Source organism: Gymnoscopelus braueri (genome assembly GCF_963280865.1).
Source record: "Gymnoscopelus braueri genome assembly, chromosome: 22".
NCBI lineage: Eukaryota > Metazoa > Chordata > Actinopteri > Myctophiformes > Myctophidae > Gymnoscopelus > Gymnoscopelus braueri.
The window spans coordinates 4,289,150-4,308,115 of NC_137624.1; the positions used below are offsets into that span (position 1 = coordinate 4,289,150).

At 42.2% G+C, this 18,966-nt stretch overlaps 1 protein-coding gene across 2 annotated transcripts in view; it reads left to right on the plus strand.

Annotated features, from left to right (window-relative positions):
- LOC308077857 (zinc finger protein RFP-like) overlaps positions 1-15,429 on the plus strand; it is a gene marked incomplete at its 3' end in the record, with an annotated part of 22,513 nt that extends 7,084 nt beyond the window's left edge. Inside the window, exons 1-2 of one of the 2 annotated variants that reach the window (XM_080418825.1) lie at positions 6,070-6,130; positions 13,783-15,429. In XM_080418825.1, the coding sequence (XP_080274951.1) occupies positions 13,792-15,429 (1,638 nt within the window). In that variant the 5' untranslated portion in view covers positions 6,070-6,130; positions 13,783-13,791. Of the gene's footprint in view, positions 1-6,069; positions 6,131-13,782 lie in introns of those variants that run through there. The other variant, XM_080418824.1, reaches the window with a different exon arrangement.
- Between the last annotated feature and the right edge of the window lie 3,537 nt (positions 15,430-18,966).

Consider the following 18,966-nt stretch of genomic DNA (forward strand, 5'->3'; position numbering starts at 1 on the left):
ATTCATGGAACAAGATAGTAGATGCAGTAAATGCAAAGGGATATGAACAACGAGAGTTAAAGGTATCATGACATTCATGTTTACACCACATTCAGAGTCTTTGTCCTGGTCCTTCAAACGTGTACAAAAAGTTTTAACTGAAAATTCCACTCCAGTGATTCACTGTAGGTGTTTTTGTCTCACATTTCTAAAGCCTTTTCAACTGCAATGAAAAAAGAAATCTTTGCCTGCGGGTGTCACTGGTGAGGGATTTTGCCTGTCAATCATCGCCTCTGCTCCGCCCCCCCCCAAAGGAAAGGATAGGGAAGGGGAGGGGCGAGGAGGAGAGTGGGCGGGATTGATCGACTGTGACCTCACTGTCGAAGGGCCAAGCTCAGATTACTTTTCAGCCTAATTATTCAGAAAACACCAGACCACAGAAAATCCACTGAATGTTCAAAGTTCAGATTTTTTGGGTGTAATTGAGGTCATAAAACCCCCAAAAAAACATAAAAAATAAAAAATGTGAAAATGAATGTCATCGAATGGAGAAAAAAATGGAGCGACCTCAAAACCCAAGCAATTGAAGACTATCCCAGGAAAAAAACCTTCCCCACTGGTGGTGGTCCAAAACCGGAGCCAGGGCCATATTCCTCTATAATTATTGACATCATAGGAGAAGATTCTGCTTCTGTAATTGGGATTTCAGGAGGAGGCGTAGAAAGTGGGAAAAAGGCTGCTGCAACACCTAAACGGTCCAAACACACAGCTCCACCAACTGAAGGTAAACAGTTCATGACATGAAAGATAAAAGATCCAATTGAAATGTTATATTTAAATGAGCATTTTGTTACTAAAACTCCTTATAACCAAAACCCCAAAAGTTGACTATACCCCTACCCAGGGTAGAACAAAATGTGACATTGTTTTTTTCATATCTTTAAGATGTCCCCTTCATGAAATGGATTGTCACACTCTGCAGATAAACTAACTGGTTCCAACATATTATGCTAATGCATTTTTTTCTCTCCTCTTAGTTGCAACGGTTCCTGAAAGCCAGCAGAGTCTGCAGGCCACAGATGGGTTCTTAACTCCAGAAACAGCAATTGGGCTGTTTAGTTTGATCACTGGTGAAGAAATCCTAGAGCAAACACATAGGCAGGATTTCTCAGTCATTCCAAGTGTTTCTGATGCCACCCCAAGTACCTCTGTTGCCACCCCAAGTACCTCTGTTGTGACCCCAACTACCTCTGGTGTCATCCCAAGTGCCCCTGTTGTCACCCAAATTAGTACCTCTGTAAAAGGACAGCAAAATAAAGCAGAAGACAGCAAAAGAAAGCAGAAGCGACAAAGTGAGGATACTGAAAATGTAGATGACTTGCGTCGCAAGCTTTTAAAGTTAGAATGCAGGAAGATAGAAGAAACTTTGAAAATAGCAGCAGACAGAGAAAAGCTGGCTTTAGAAAAAATGAAACTAAACCTTGAAATCCTAAAATTACAAGAGGAGCTCAAGCCTCGTGGTTACTCTTTCTCTGAAGTTGAATTGTAACCTTGCCTACAGTACACACTGAACTAATCTTTATGTTCAGTGAGTGATGTCACTCAATTTGCTTAATCTTTATGTTCAGTGAGTGATGTCACTCAATTTGCTTAATTGGCTGTATGCCAGCACAATGAATTAATTCTTCATTGTTGGGATCAATAACAGTAGGCCTATACTAGGCCCAATTTGTTACAATGCAGTGAGACTACTGTCATTATTAATTCACTGACTAAGTTATACTTGAACATTTATTGTTTAGAAGATGTTATTTATTTATCAGATGTTGCTATTTATTGCAAAGAATGTTTAACATATTTACAGGTATGATGATTGTACATTGTTTGTATTTAGATATATGTACAGTATATTGATCATATTAAATGATGTATACATTTGTGAATTATTGACATCAATATGAATATATTTTACTGACCAAATGTTCTTTAAATGTATATCTCATTGCCCTTAAAATGTTTGGGATGAAGTATTTTTCTTTTAAATTCAGTCTTAACAAATCATTTGGAACAGATAACTTTAAACAGAGTTGTAAATATAAGGGATAGATCACATGGGAGACATGAAAGATGTCTCTACACCACTCTGGTGCATTGTCCAATAACCCAAAACGAGGAGGCTTGCACTAAGAAATAAAAGTCAATTGTTTGCCATCCCTCAGGAAAGGTGACAGACATTTTATCTATCCAGTGATACTGATGGAGGTTGGAGTTATAGATGCGTTTTCATGAAATTATTCTGGGTAATATATTGCCTAACTATAGCACCCTCTTGCATGGGAGCATCAAAATCAGGTTAATCTTGTGGGACTTCATCATCATCAGCTTTTTTTTTTTTCTTTTTTTTTTGTGAGATCTGACGTTCATAGTGACAAAACACTATGCAACCAAAAAAAAAAAAGTTTTTTTGTTTTTTTGTTGTCCACTGACAATTATTGATGCGCGTGCACAGGGCCAACAACTTTATAATGTTCTTATTTTGTGCTCACAACTCGAGGAGTTGTGAGCATGTAGGGTCTATATTCACACTTTGTCTCTTTCTTAGGTAATATTTGGCCAATGTTTGACCGGCATAGTTTGTTGATTACTTTTGATGCAGTAAAGGTCTTATTTATGTATTTTCATTTTTGAGGTATTAAAAAGGTCTTAAACGTCCTTAAATGTGCAGATACCCTTTAAACACTTTTAGGCTACTGTAGGTTTGTTGACTGTTGAGTGAGAAAATAATGTTGCACATGAAGCAAATGCGCAACCCTGAGTGTCCCTCGACCCACTATGAGAACCACAGTAGTATACATATAGGTTTGCTCTTTGTGTGTTTCTGGTCATGTTATTATCCATTGTCCTAATAACTAAGAAAGGAGGTTCCCTACAGACAGATTTATACCGGAAACCCACCGACAGGAACACTTTACTCCATGGTGACAGTTTCCATCCTGGGCACCTCATTAGAAGCCTTCCCATTAGCCAGTTCCACAGGGCTAGAAGGATCTGTAGCACAGATGAAGGTTATCAGACACAAGCAACTGACCTAACAAACCGTTTTCTGTCACGAGGGTACAAACCTGAATGGGTTCACACTGCATCTAAGCGTTTTGAATCTGTCACACAGTGTCTGAACCCAGCCAAACGCTCTAAACAAAAAAACATTTCTCCTCTATGTATTACTAGATATTCTCCTATGGGAGCTGAATTTAGAAAGATCCTCTACAAACATTGGCACATTGTTGACACTGATCCTAAATTAAAAGTGGTCTTTAAAGAGCCCCCGAAGTTGGTTTTCAAACGTTCCCCTAACTTAAGGGACCAACTCATACGCTCTTACACTCCCTCTACCACCCCCTCTACCTTTTTATCAAACATCTCTGCTGGTAACTATAAGTGTTCAAATTGTACTCAATGTAGCTACCTCTAAGTGTCAATCTTTTACTCACCCTCACAGTGGGAAGCAGCTGCCTATAAAAGGAGTGATCACATGTTCCACAACTTTTGTTGTTTACCTGATAAAATGTCCCTGTGGACTTGCATATGTGGGCAAAACCAGTAGAGCCCTACGTACCCGCATAAGCGAACACAGAAGTAACATTAGATGTGGGGATGAACGAAACCCAGTAGCGGCTCATTTCAAGAAAATGGGACACAGCATTGCCTCTCTACGCTACTGGGGTATAGAGAAGGTAGATAGACCCCCTCGAGGAGGTGATCAGAATCGATTATTACTGCAACGAGAATCCTTCTATATATATACATTAAATACCATGGCCCCTCATGGGCTGAATTAGGAGTTTGACGTTAAACCTTTTCTGTAATAGCTTTTTTGTTTAGTTTTTTAACTTTTTCTCTTTATTATACGTTCTCTTTATTATACTGTCTTTTTGTCTATGCCTTCCCTATGGTACCATTTCTGTGTACTTATCTGATCTGTGCATCTAGGCCTTGAGTAATGTCTATTTGGAGCTGCTAAACTATTGCTCTATTCCATTCCTAATGTGTATTTTTTGGGATCCCAAAAACACCTACAGTATGTACTGCCTATAATTAGTCCATTGGCTTTTCTTTGCCTCTTAAAACTGTAAACTTGTGTTGCATTATGTCATTACATTATGTCACAAAAATGAATGAATTTCAATTTTTCTAAAGATGAATTGAATTTCTATTTTTCTAAAAATGAATTGGAATTAATGAATTTCTACATTTCTATTTTTCTAAAGATAAATTGGATTTCTATTTTTCTAAAAGATGAATTGATTTTCTATTTTTCGAAGAATGAATTGAATTTCTATTTTTCTAAAAATGAACTGTCTTTCTAAAAATGAACTGATTTTCTGTTTCTCCACTCATACTGTTTGTAGCCTGTCCCCTTAAGATGGGGGGGGGGGGTGTGTGTCCATTATCCCCGACACAGCTGGGACTTGATTTGTTTGCTCCCTATTTTAACCTGCCTATGTCTGCACTCCTCATACCTGATGAAGACCCGAAGGGGTCGAAACGTTGTATGAAACTTTAATAAAATTGCGGTCGCTGGAGCGTCAAACAGTGTGCGGACTTCCTCTTCTTTTTATCATGTTATTATCCACTCATTTTGTATGTCCATGGAAAAAAACTAGAATTTTGACTAAAAGGTCCATCACAAGTCAGCATGGTTCTGACCCCTGTCGCAATGTATTAGTACTAGCAATGTCCTTGACTCTTGGGTCTTAAACCATCTGCCTCACACTGTGACAGACGATAGCCTTCATTGACCACCAGGCGACCAGGGGTCCTCAGAGGTCTATCCTTAGCCCCCTTCTTTATTTCAGAATAAATGTTATTGTCACATCACAGTTTACAGTTGTAGAAAGTGGGTGGAAATTCATTATTAAACATGTCGAGAGACAGAATATCTACATCTCCACTTCTACTCCACTACATCTCAGGCAAATATTGTACTTTTTACTCCACTGCAATCATTTGACAGCTTTAATCATTACAGATTTAGATTATTAACAAAACATGCATTAACCTTAAAGGTATCATGACATTCACTTTTACACCACATTCAAAGTCTTTGTCCTGGTCCTTCAAAAGTGTACAAAAAGTTTTAAGTGAAAATTCCATTCCAGTGATCCACTGTAGGTGTTTTTGTCTCACATTTCTAAAGCCTTTTCAACTGCAATGTCAAAAGAAATCTTTGCCTGCGGGTGTCGCTGGTGAGGGATTTTGCCTGTCAATCATCGCCTCTGCTCCGCCCCCCCCAAAGGAAAGGATAGGGGAGGGGAGGGGCGAGGAGGACAGTGGGCGGGATTAATCGACTGTGACCTCACTGTCGAAGGGCCAAACTCAGATTACTTTTCAGCCTAATTATTCAGAAAACCCCAGACCACAGAAAATCCACTGAATGTTCAAAGTTCAGATTTTTTGGGTGTAATTGAGGTCATAAAACCCCCCAAAAAACATAAAAGATAAAAAAAGTGAAAATGAATGTCATGATACCTTTAAGCCATATTTTAGCCATTAACTTGGCTATTTGAACATAGCCCATCTACAAGCTCGCAACATGTCACTTCATGATGCGTTGTGAGCTTGTAGAACAAGTATATTTTGATGCTAATACTTTTTACTTTTACTCAAGTAAAAAATTACATACAGGCCTTTTACTTGTAACAGAGTACTTTCAAATTGTGGTAGTATTGCAAATTTTAGGCCTACTCTTAAACCATCTACACTCAGTAAACTGGAACTGAGTTCAGTCTGTACTTTGACCTCTTTTTTCCATCTACACCAAATCTCGTCACCAATAATTGCCGATCTACAAGTTCACTGACAACATTGTGAGCTTGTAGATCGGCTATTTTAGGATAATGTTCCCATAGATATGAATGTTCCCCCCAGAATGTAGATGCTGGGGTTCAAGTGGTTAAGTGTTCTTCCACCAGGTGGCAGTAAAGGGTTAACAGCTACAGCACAAGGAGGAGTTCCTCAGTGACCGAAACCTAGTGAAACGAAAGTAAACAATGAAACTAGTTTGTTATATTATACCTCTATGGCAGCAACACGCTCTCTACCAAACCTTTCAATACGACGTTTTACACAAATACTGACATCTTAAACACTGGTAAGTACAGTATATGATTTATACTAACAAGGAAACGTCGGTCTGGTAGTCAGTCTAATCCTGATTTTTCTCCCTCAATGTGTCGAACAATTGATCTGAACTAGCCCTGAAACATGACTCATGGAACCACTTGTTCCTGGTTTTTGAATGGTCTCCATTTACAACCCGTACATGTACATAAACGTTCAGATTTCAAATATAAAGTGCTTACCCCACGGCCACGGATGTAACAAGTTAAAGCGCCTGGGTCCAAATACCCGTATCTTCCGTATTGATCAATAAAAAGCATTTTAATCTGATTGACGGCCATTTTCTCATAGTTTTATAATGTACCAGAGTGCAATACACCTCCCAGCCGATAGGGTCGCGTAGTTGAAAGCATTGATTGATTGATGTAGTTTATTTAGTAAGACATGAGAATAGTACATGACAGTACATAACAGTACATGGAAGTACAAATTCACAATACAAGGTCTACTAAACTGGAACTCTCATTAAGCACTAAGCTTGTTTAAGATGAGAACCCCATGCACACAAATCATGATGAAATCTAAGAGGCAGGCAGATATACACACTACTAAGTGTGTATATCTCCTGTCTAAGGAGTTATGACAGACAAGCACTTATGGACATCAGCACAGCGATTACACACAGAATTCCGGACTTTTTTGCCGAAAACCTCCCGCTCGGCTGGGTGGGGGGTGGGGTACCCTTTGTTCCGGCCGGATCAACAACATACCCCCGTCGAAAAAGACCGTGGCGGCGAGGCACTAGAGCGGGTCTTCTCGTAAGAACAACAAAACGTGGATATAAACCTGCACTGCCTTCAATCCTGCTAGCGAACGTTAGATCTCTGTGTGAATCAAGAACAGTGACCACTATGGACGACTTACTGGCGCGCGTTAAATACAACGCAGAGACGAGGAGGACCTGTATTGTTGTGCTAACAGAGACGTGGCTAACGGAGTTAGCATCTGATTCTTCTATCACTCCTCCTGGCTTCACCGCGTATAGGAAAGACAGAGACCCTGTACTGAGCGGTAAGCAACGTGGGGGGGGAGTTTGTGCCTTGATCAACAACAACTGGTGCAAAGATGTTAAAATCCTAGACAGTCACTGCTCACCAGACCTTGAACTTTTAATCATAGCCTGCCGTCCTTTCTACCTACCACGCGACTTCAGCATCGTGATTGTAGCCGTTGTTTACATTCATCCTGGAGCTAATAAGGACACAGCTATGAGGGAATTACACCAGGCGATCAGTGCACAAGAAAATCGCCACCCGGACTGCGCAGTCATCTGCCTAGGCGACTTCAACCGGACAGACTTAAAAAAGGTCTTTCCCAAATTCCACCAGCATGTCGCCTGCAGTACCCGTGGTGACAATATTCTTGACCACTGCTACACGCCCTTCAAGGATGGATACAAAGCTCTCCGCCGCCCACCGCTAGGAAGCTCTGACCACGACGCCATCCAGCTGCTACCTGCCTACAAACAGAGGCTAAAAAGGGAGCCGGTCGTTGAGAAGGAAATCCGAATCTGGTCTGAGGACACAGACGCTATGCTACAATCCTGCTTCTACCAGACTGACTGGGGGATGTTTAAGAACGCCGCTGGGAATAACATCAACGAACTCTCAGACTCAGTCACTGGCTTTATCAGCAAGTGCATAGATGACATAGTCCCAAAAAAGACAGTTCGGATCTATCCCAATCAGAAACCATGGATGGACAGCGGAGTACGTGCACATCTGCATGAACGGGACGCTGGTTTCAAATCTGGCGACGTGGAAACGCGCAACACGACGCGCGCGGCCCTAAACAGCGCCATCAGGAAGGCGAAAAAGGCCTACACAAAAAAGATGCAAGACAAACTCAGCAGTGGCGACATCAGGAGCACATGGCAGGCAGTACACACCTTGACAGACTGCAAAACAAGAACCAGAAGCGAGGTGAACCCGCCTGCCTCCCTCCCCAACGAACTGAACACTTTCTACGGCCGGTTTGAGATCAGCTCCAACCGTGGCAGCCAAGCGGGGCCATCAGCAGCACCAGCAGAGGAGAACCCTCCTCTAACCATCTCGGAGAGAGAAGTGCGTACAGCCTTCACACGGGTCAACATCCACAAGGCAGCCGGACCTGATGGGATTCCAGGCCGGGTCCTTAAGACATGTGCAGACCAGCTGGCGGGTGTCTTCGCTGACATCTTTAACCTCTCCCTCTCCCTGGCTGTGGTCCCTGCAGGGTTCAAAATGTCAACCATTGTGCCCATTCCCAAAAAGGCCAAAGTGACATGCCTGAACGACTGGAGACCTGTTGCTCTCACCCCGATCGTCAGCAAGTGTTTCGAGAAACTGGTGAGGGAATACATCAGCTCCACGCTACCTGCCTCGCTGGATCCGTGGCAGTATGCATACCGCAAAAACAGATCCACCGACGACGCTATTGCCATGGCTCTCCACACCGTCCTCTCGCACATGGACAACAAGCTGCTGAAGGACAAATATGTACGTATGCTGTTCGTGGACTACAGCTCAGCATTCAACACCATTGTCCCAGCAATACTTGACAAAAAGCTCAGACACCTAGGGCTACACCCAAGCATGTGCGACTGGATACAGGACTTCTTGTCCAACCGACATCAGGTGGTGAGAATGGGCAGCATCACATCCGACCCCCTGACCCTCAACACCGGAGCACCCCAGGGATGCGTGCTGAGCCCTCTCCTCTACTCCCTGTACACGTATGACTGCATAGCCACACATGTCTCCAACACCATCATAAAGTACGCGGACGACACGACAGTGATAGGCCGAATCGTCAACAACGACGAGTCTGACTACAGAGAGGAGATCAAATCACTGGCACACTGGTGCCGTGAGAACAACCTCTCTCTTAACGTCGACAAGACCAAAGAACTGATCGTGGACTTCAGGAGGCCGCGGAGAGACCATGCGCCCATCCTCATCGACGGTGCTGCAGTGGAAAGGGTCAGCGAGTTCAAGTTCCTCGGAGTACACATCGAGGAGGACCTCAAATGGGAGACGCACTCCACACACGTGAGGAAAAAGGCTCAGCAGCGACTGTACTGGCTCCGCCGCCTGAAGAAGCTCGGAGTAGGACGTCGCATCCTCAGGCTGTACTACAACAGTTCTGTCGAAGGCATCCTAACAGGCTGTGTCACGGCCTGGTACGGGAACTGCACTGCCCGAGAAAAGGTCAGCCTACAACGAGTAGTGCGATCGGCAGAGCGGATAATGGGAATCGAGCTCCCAGCGCTCCAGGAACTGTACAAAAAGCGGTGCGTGGTCAAAGCCAAGCGCATCATCAAGGACAAGCACCACCCAAGTCATAGACTGTTCAACCCCCTACAACGACCGCGACCGGGCAAGGGGCTCTACCGCAGTATCAAGAGTTCCACCACCAGATTTTGGTGTAGTTTCAATCCAGCCGCTGTCAGAATGCTGAATGGGGCATAAGCCTGGATGAGTTCAGCAGCCTGACAGCAGGCGGCGCAGACTTTTCTGGCTCTTCCTGAACACACCTGTGGATTATACCAGGGACAATGACTTGGACTTTAGCCCCCCCTCGGACACACCTGTGGACTACACCAGGTACAAATGACTTTTTGTTGCACTCCCTCATGGAGCTACATGCGGATTATACTAGGGTCAGTCCACTCTAGGTGGACACGCACTGACCTTTTGCACCTTAATCCCTTGTATAACGCACTGACTTTTTTTGGGTCTTTTTATTGTGCTCCTTAAGCACCTTAACGTCCTTTGTCTATCATGCACAGTATAAGTATAACATGCACAGTACAATACATTGCTGCTATGCTCAGGCACCTTAGTTTAGTTTTTTTAGTTTTATTTATTATCTCAGGTAATTTGTAAATATGTAGATAACTTGTCTGGCCTTCTGTTGCTCTCTTGTTTTTGATCTCCTTCCCACCTGCCCCCCACCCTCTTCTTCTCCCCCCCCCCTCTTCTTTCTATGGAAACTAACGTTGCGATGGGAACGATGTACAAAAAAGAATTTCACCCACTTTTTTACCTTGTAAACCTGTGATGTGACAATAAAACTGATTCTGATTCTGATTCTACTATACAGAATGTTATACAATCAGCTTTCAGGTTACTGGTATGAAGAGAGAAAAAAATTATATATATATATACAAAAGAGGAAAATGAAGGAGGGGGGGGGGTAGGTTAAGACTTAGACAGGGGCCATTTTCGAATTGCAGCCTCCTGAAGGTGTATCTTTAGGGCAGTTTTGAAAGTGAGTAGGGTTTTACACTCCTTTACTCCTTTTGGTAGGGCATTCCACATTTTTGATGAATAGCATGAGAACGAGTTCATTCCCTTAGTTGAGCCAAATCTGGGTTGAACATGATTTGTGGAGCTGCCTCTGGTGTTATGATCATGGACTGCATTAACATTTTGGAAGTATTTTGACAAATACAGGGGGATCCCAATGTTGTGGTGTATCTTGAAGACCAGGCCCATAGCAAGTTGCTGTACTCTGTCCTCAATCCTAAACCATCCAATCCTAGCAAAATGAGCAGGGGTTAGATGGGTTTTGTGATTGAGGCCAAGAAGTAGCCTTACAAGTTTGTTTTGGGATGTTTGGAGCCTTGTTTTTAAGGCCTTGGAGGTGTTGTGATACCATGAAGTGCATGCATAATCATAATGACCTTGAATGAGGGCCCCTGCAAGAATTTTCAGAGTATTCTTACTGACTAGACGATCAATCCTCCACAAATAGCGTGTTGTTTGTTGTTGTTTTTTTGCGTTTTTGTTACCAGAGAGGTTTGCCTCCAAGATGGAGCCCAGGTAGGTAATTTCATCCTTTCTTTTGATGACATCACCCACTTTGATCGTGAAACTCTCTGCCTTGCTAAGGTTAGGACTGGACCCAAAGAGGATGGATTCAGTTTTATAGGTGTAATGAAAGTTTGTTGTCAGAGAGCCAGATGCAGATCTTGTTGAGTTCGGAGCTGAGAGTTTTCTCAACCTGCAGCCTGTCCCTGTCCGAGACTAGCAGGGCTGAGTCATCTGCGAACAGTTTGCAGTCGCAGGCTGATGACATGTCATTCACATATATCAGGAACAGTAAAGGTCCTAGTATACTTCCTTGTGGGACACCACAAGTCACAGGGAGGGGGGGGGGACTGGGTGCCGTTTACTTCCACCACTTGCTCCCTCCCTTCCAGGTAGGATCTCATCCAGTTCACTGACGTATCATCAAAACCTATTGCTTTGAGCTTATTGATCATAATTGGGTGATTAACGGTGTCAAAGGCCTTCTGGAGGTCCAGCATGACCATGCCGCAATATTTGCCCTTGTCGACATCTTGTTTGATAGAGTCGTTCAAATAGAGAAGGCATGTGTCAGTGGAGTGGTTTGTTCTGAAACCAGATTGGAATTTGTAGATTACTTTCGAGATGGAGCTAAGAATAGAAATAGGGCGGTAGTTGCCAGGGTCTAATTTGTTTCCTTTTTTGTACAGAGGGGTCACCCTTGCTTTTTTGAAATCGTTAGGGACCCGTCCCTGTATGATGGAGAGGTTTATTATGTGGGTAATGATTGGAGCAATGGAGGCGGCTGAGTCTTTTAGAAATTTGGCATATGAAGGAATGTTTCAGAAAATGGCCACTGATCGGATTAGAATGCATTTTATTGAACAATACGGAAGATACAGGTACTTAGACCTGGGCGTTTTAACTTGTTACATCCATGACTTTGGGGCAAACACTTTATATTTGAAATCTGAACGTTTATGTAGACGTATTAAGGGTTGTAAATGGAGACCATTCAAAAACCAGGAACAAGTGGTTCCATGACCTGTGTGACAGACGAGCGTCATGTGAATTCTGAATTTAAGTTGCGCATGGACTTTGACCATTAACACAAGACTGTGTGTGTGTGTGTGTGTGTGTGTGTGTGTGTGTGTGTGTGTGTGTGTGTGTGTGTGTGTGTGTGTGAGATCCAGTCAGGAACACACAGCTGCTGATGATTCAGCAAATACGTTTGAAACTGTCAATATTAGGAATCGATGTGCAGCCTAATGATAAATGTATATGACAACATTATTTATTTAATGACGACTTATATCAGCCAAATAGGCTATGAAGGTGAACAAGAAACACAGCTGAAGATGTGATTGTAATCAGTATAGATGTCCTCTGGAGATGTCTCAGTGAAGAGATGAATGGAAGAGGGACAGACAGTCAGGACACTACATTTTAAACCCTGACCCATAAAGCCCCAGGGGTGGCCTGCCATGCGTTTTAAGGCTACTTTCACCATTTTAAATTATATATATATATATATATATATATATATATATATATATATATATATGTATATGTATATGTATGTATATGTACATGTATGTAAGTATGTTCACAGACAGACACATGTAGATAGGTTAGATTTGTTTTAATGACTTATAATCTATTTGTTTCTATACTACTTCTATCAGCTGCTGTGGATGACCTTGTTGTATAAATATTTGCGAGTGAGTATTGTAACTTAAGAACTACTGCTGATCAACTATTTTGAGCAGACTCATGAAACGCAAATTTTCAACGGTTTTATTTACCATACAAACTTGCCTCTTTGCAACGCTTACTTGAGTTCTCAAATGCTGTTAGGCTGTGTGCAACAGCTGTTCTTTATGCAGGGGCTTTTTTCACCCACATAGACCCACATAGACCCACATTGTTGTTGCAAACTTTGCAAATAATCTTAGTTTGCCTCGTGTTCGTTTTGGAATATCCAAACCAGTTCCATAGACCGATATTGCATTATTTAGGGAACTCCTCTCGGTCTGTCTTTCTGTCTGTCTGTCTGTCTGTCTGTCTGTCTGTCTGTCCAGTGCTTGCTACTGCACTGCGCTGCAAAGAGCAGCTTGCTAAAAGGGGGAGGGACCGGTGGAAGCGTGCCCGAGCAAAAATAACAGATCTTGAACAACGAGTCGAGTCGCGACGCGTTGCTAGCTTGTAGATCTGTTCTTTTTGGTGAATTACACTGCCATATTACAGAAGTATAATTAAGGTATAGAACTGCAACTCATAGAATGTGCGCTCGCTGTATCGCAATGTATACGATCTCTCTCAAAAGGCAGATTGTGGAGATTATCATCATATCGCACACCACTACCTGGATCACGTAACTCAAGAGATAATGTGTACCAATGTGTATGGGTTTTGGACAGAATATGTGGGGGTAGTAACAAAACGTTTGTTTTGAAGAAAACACAAAATGTGTATTTTGAGGAAATGGGCAGGGCCAGTCCGGCGAGTTGCGTCATGAATCAAGGAATCAGGGATGGCGTTAAATATGTAAATCTTACTTTTCAAGAGTTATATGCCAAAAAGGGAAGTGGCCTGTTATATTGCCACCATGAGGCTGATATAAAACAAATATGGGGTGGAGGCTCTTCCTTGGCCTATTAGGAGTATGCGTACAAAGATAGATGCGTACAAAGAAAATGTTGATCGGTCAAGCGGTGCCAGAGATTAGCTGCTCAAAGAAACACAGACAGACAAATGGACAGGGGTGAAAACATAATCTCCAGCCTGGCAGAGATAACTATATAGGTGTGAGTAGTACCCAAAACTAAATTTGTTTCACTTTTATTTTCAGTGTGAAGAAATGGCGTCTGCCAGCTGTCTCCTGTCTGAAGAGCAGTTCCTGTGTTCTATCTGTCTGGACGTGTTCACTGATCCAATCACCACTCCATGTGGACACAACTACTGCAAAACCTGCATCACACATTACTGGGACACTAAGGATGTGTGTCAGTGTCCACTATGTAACAAAACATTCTATACTAGACCAGAATCCTCTGTTAATAAAGTCCTCTCTGAGATGGCTGATCAGTTCAGGAAGTCAAAGCAGCTGAGACAAACCAACACAAACCAAGAACCTGCTGAACCAGATGAAGTCTCCTGTGACGTCTGTACTGAGACCAAACTCAAAGCCCTGAAGTCCTGCTTGGTGTGTCTGACCTCCTACTGTGAGACTCACCTGGAGCCTCATCAGAGACGCACAGGGTTAAAACGACACAAACTAATCGACCCTGTGAAGAACTTGGAAGACATTCTGTGTAAGAAACATGACAGACCTCTGGAGCTGTTCTGTAAGACTGACTGCATGTGTGTTTGTCAGTTTTGCACTGAGTCAGACCACAAGTTACACCAAATTGTATCTCTGGAAGAGGCATATGAAGAAAAGAAGGCTGAGCTGGGAAGGACAGAGGCTGAATTTCAGCAGATGATCCAGGAGAGACATGAAAAAATTCAGGAGGTCCAACACTCAGTAGAGCTCAGTAAGAAAGATGCAGACAGAGAGATAGCAGACAGTGTGCAGGTCTTCACTGCTCTGATCAGCTGTATTGAGAGAAGCCAGGCTGAGCTCATTGATGTCATTGAAGAGAAGCAGAAAACGACAGAGAAACAGGCTGAAGGCTTCATTAAAGATCTGCAACAGGAAATCACTGATTTAGAGAAGAGAAGCTCTGAGCTGACGCAGCTCTCACACACGGAAGACCACCTCCACCTCCTCCAGAACGTCTCATCCATCAATACCCCTCCACCCATCAAGGACTGGACAAATGTCAATGTCCCTCAGTCTTCCTATGTGGGGACTGTGAGGACAGCTGTGGCTCAGCTGGAGAAGACACTCAGTCAAGAGATGGAGAAGCTGTGTGATGCTGAGCTGAAGAGGATCCAGCACTATAAAGTGGACATAACTCTGGACCCTGATACAGCACATCCCCAGCTCATCCTGTCTGAGGATGGAAAACAAATGAGTTGTGGAAACATAAAGAACAATCTCCCAAAACACCCAGGGAGATTCTCACATTGTGTCAATGTCTTAGGAAAACAATGCTTCTCTTCAGGAAGGTTTTACTATGAGGTTAAGGTTAAAGGGAAGACTGACTGGGATTTAGGAGTGGTCAGAGAGTCCATCAACAGGAAGGGAACAATCTCACTGAGCCCCAACAATGGTTACTGGTCTATATGGTTGAGGAATGGAAATGAGTACAAGGCTCTTGCTGGCCCTTCTGTCCTCCTCCCTGTAAGAGAGGAGGTCCAGAAAGTGGGAGTGTTTGTGGATTATGAGGAGGGTCTGGTCTCCTTTTATGATGTGGAGGCCAGAGTTCATCTCTACACTTTCACTGGCTGCACCTTCACTGAGAAACTATATCCATACTTCAGTCCCTTTCTTAATAATGCTGGTAAAAACTCTGCTCCTCTGATCATCTCTCCTGTCAATCACACAGATTAGATTAAACTAATCCTCAGCTTTACATGAAAAGGTTGTTTTTCATTTAAAGGGCAAGACCACTTTGGTAGAGGTTTGGGTTGTGTAGTTACCTTCCCATGATGTAACTCCAAAGGTGTGCAAAAAATAAAAAATAATGGCTCCATTGATTAGAAATTGATAATTCAAAAATTATGCTCCTCATTGACTTACATTGTATGCTGAAACAGCTTTCAAAGTCACTCTTTTAGCCCGTAAACCAACACAAACAAAGTTGATTCAGACAATATAGAGCATCACCAAACCCAGTACCATTTATTTTTTTTATAAAAATGTTAACTTCCTGCTGATTTTACTATTTGAAGATCCGGATCCGGATCCGCAAATCCAGTCCGGGTTTTCTTCTTAATAAAAATAGCAAGATTAACAGGAAGTTAACATTTTTATTTAAAAAAAAAACAGTACTGGGTTTGGTGATGTTCTATATTGTCTGAATCATCTTTGTTTTTGTTTGTTTATGTGCTAAAAGAGTACCTTTGAGAGCTGTTTTACCGTACAATGTAAGTCAATGAGGAGCATATTTTGAATTATCAATTTCTAATCAATGGAGCAATTATTTTTGATTTCTTGTCCACGTTTGGAGTTACACCATGGCAAAGTAACTACAAAACCCAAACCTCTACTAAAGTGGTCTTGCCCTTTAAAGCACAAATGTGTGCATAGATGGAAGGTTCCTTATCTCAACCCTTCTATCCGTGACATGAAAATGTGAGAGAACCACTGCTATACAAAACCTTCCTTTTTATTACAACATTTGCAGATATACTGAGAACTTACAGTATAGACACAGCACAGTAGATAAGTATTATTCATCAACAGAGACTAAAAGTTACATTAAATTGCATAACATGATGGTCCTCCATTTTCATATGCCTTGAATTTACCCCTGGCCAATCTTTGGTAATAATGACAGGTTGAGGTTTCCATGAAGTTCATAGCTTTTAGCTCGGGACCCAAGAGACATGTGGTGTCTCCCCAGGATCCAAACTTACAAAACTTCACTCACAACCCATAAAAATCTGTCAGTGACCCAAAAATGGGTCCCGAACCATTGCTTGGGAACCTCTGCTGTACAGTATGAGTTCTGCCAGGTTTTCACAAAATCTTGGAAAGGGATTTGATCACTTTAACATGGCAGAATAATGTGTGGTCTGTCTGTGGGCACCACCGCACGCCAAATACAGTTATTTTTAAAGATACATGACCATTTACAGCAATTTCTTCTTCTCAATCATACAATGTTTTATCATTGAGCTGGTGGCCAGCAGCAAAAACCTCAGTATAACCATGTGGACAGTATGGAGTGAGAGTGAGATTATTATTATTATATTTTATAAAGGTTTCATTTTATTTTATATATTCTGGGGCTTTTTCTGCCTTTATTGATAGTATAGTAGTTTGACAGGAAATGGGGAGAGAGAGAGATGGGGAGTGACACGAAGCAAAGGTCGTCGGGATCGGGGTTCGAACCCGCAACAGGCTGTGAGGCTGCATTGCAGCTTAGGTGCCTAGAGTCAGACCTTAAGGCCAGCGATCCGGGCCCGGAGTAAACTATTAAACTGTTATTCATTCATTATTATGACAGAGAAGGAAGTTCTGGGGCCTTGGACAGAAACTATTCCAGAATGAATGTATTTCAGTTCAGTTGTGAATGTTAAATAATATGTGTTGATTTATTCTCTTCTCTGTGATACTTTATGTTTGTCCACCAGTGCAGCAGAAACCTCACCCAGGTGTTTTACATTTGACTTGGAAGACTATAAAAGGCCTGGAGAGACATTTATTTTGACTTCTAGGGAAGAGTATGGGACAGACCTCATTAACTTAACCAGTAGTTGACAAAACCATGTACATTTACTCTTGTTTTGTCCTCAACAAATGTAGCTGGGGACCCCTTGGAACCCCCTTGTTTGTTTGGTAAAAGGTTAAAGCTCTATTTCGTAATAGTAATCATTGCTATAGAGTGTTTGTTCAGTAACAGGGTCACCCGGTCTCTCCAGCTCTTTAAGAAACAGGAAATGTATGTTCAGGTCGGGACGCTTCCATAGGTGTCCACCTATTTAGCTTCAATTTGACAGTGTTCCAGTTCCAATTTTGTCTGCTCACATCTTTGTTTTATCATGATGAAGCATTTTGTGTTATCCCTTTAGCATAACTTTTGACTGCACTACGGTTAACAATCTTGTTAATAAAATATTCAATCAATCAATCAATCAATCACCTCCAATTTCACTTGTTTATCCTGCATCCTATATGAATGATCTCTCCTGATTGGATAAAATTGGTATCCCGACCTGAAACTGTATTTTCTGTTTAATTAAGAGCTGGAGAGACAGGGAGACCCCTGTTACTGAACAAAGTCACACAATATCAGTGGTTCTCAAACATTTTAGCTCGAGACCCAAAAGAGACATTTGATGTCTCGCCGGGACCCAAACTAGTGAAAACTAGAAAAAGTGCTCCTCGGAGGTCAGGTAGGTTATTGTGGCCTCCTTGTGGCACTACAATAGGCCGCCATTTGTTCTTAGGTCTTGCACGGCAATCGGACACTGCATTCATGATTTGAGGCATTTTGTTCTAAACAGGCCACTCCTGCAAACTTTAGTTGTGAATCTTAGCCAATCGGGATGGAATATGAAAAATCCATCTTGATCACATGACTATAGACATCATGTGTACAGATTTGCGTGAAATTTGGATAAAATCGGAAGGAGTAATGTAAAGAAATATGTTTTACATAAGTCGGCCTCCTGGTGGCGCTATAAAAGGCAAATGTGAAAAATGCAGGGCAAAGGTTTTTCCTTGACCTCTAGGGAGTGCGCATACAAAGTTTTACACAGATTGGTGCAGTTATAGGTAAAAAAAACTAATTGGGCTGTTATAGCACCACCATGAGGCTGATTAGAAAAATCTCAAGTGGAATTTCTTCCTCGGCATAGTGGGAATGTATGTGCAAAGTTTCACGGAAATTGCATGCTGTGTTCATAATGAGGCATTTTGTTCAAAACGGAGCAGTCCTGCAAACTTTGGAACAGTGTTAATTTTTATTTAGTCTTAGTCTTAGTCTTTTGAATAACACACAATTTAGTTTTAGTCCTATTTTAGTCTTCTGACAATTGTTTAGTCTTAGTCTAGTCTAGTCGACTAAATATCAAAAACCTTAGTCTTTTAGTCTTAGTCTTAGTCGACAAAATTAACACTGCTTTGGAAGCCATTTTTAGCCATTTTTATCAGGATGGAACATGAAAAATCGGAAAGACCCGTTTTGTTTAATGACTTTAGAGATACTGTGTACTGGTGTGTGTGATGTTTGGACAAAATATGTAGGAATACTGTGAAAAAATGTGTTTTGCAAAAAGCGGCCTCCTGGTGGCGCTATAACAGGGCCATATGAAAAAATTGGGGCAGAGGTTCTGAATTGGCATTCAGGAAGTGTGTGTGCACAGTTTCGCTGCGATCAAGCCAACGGTGCGGGAGATTAGCTGTCCGCAGACGGACGGA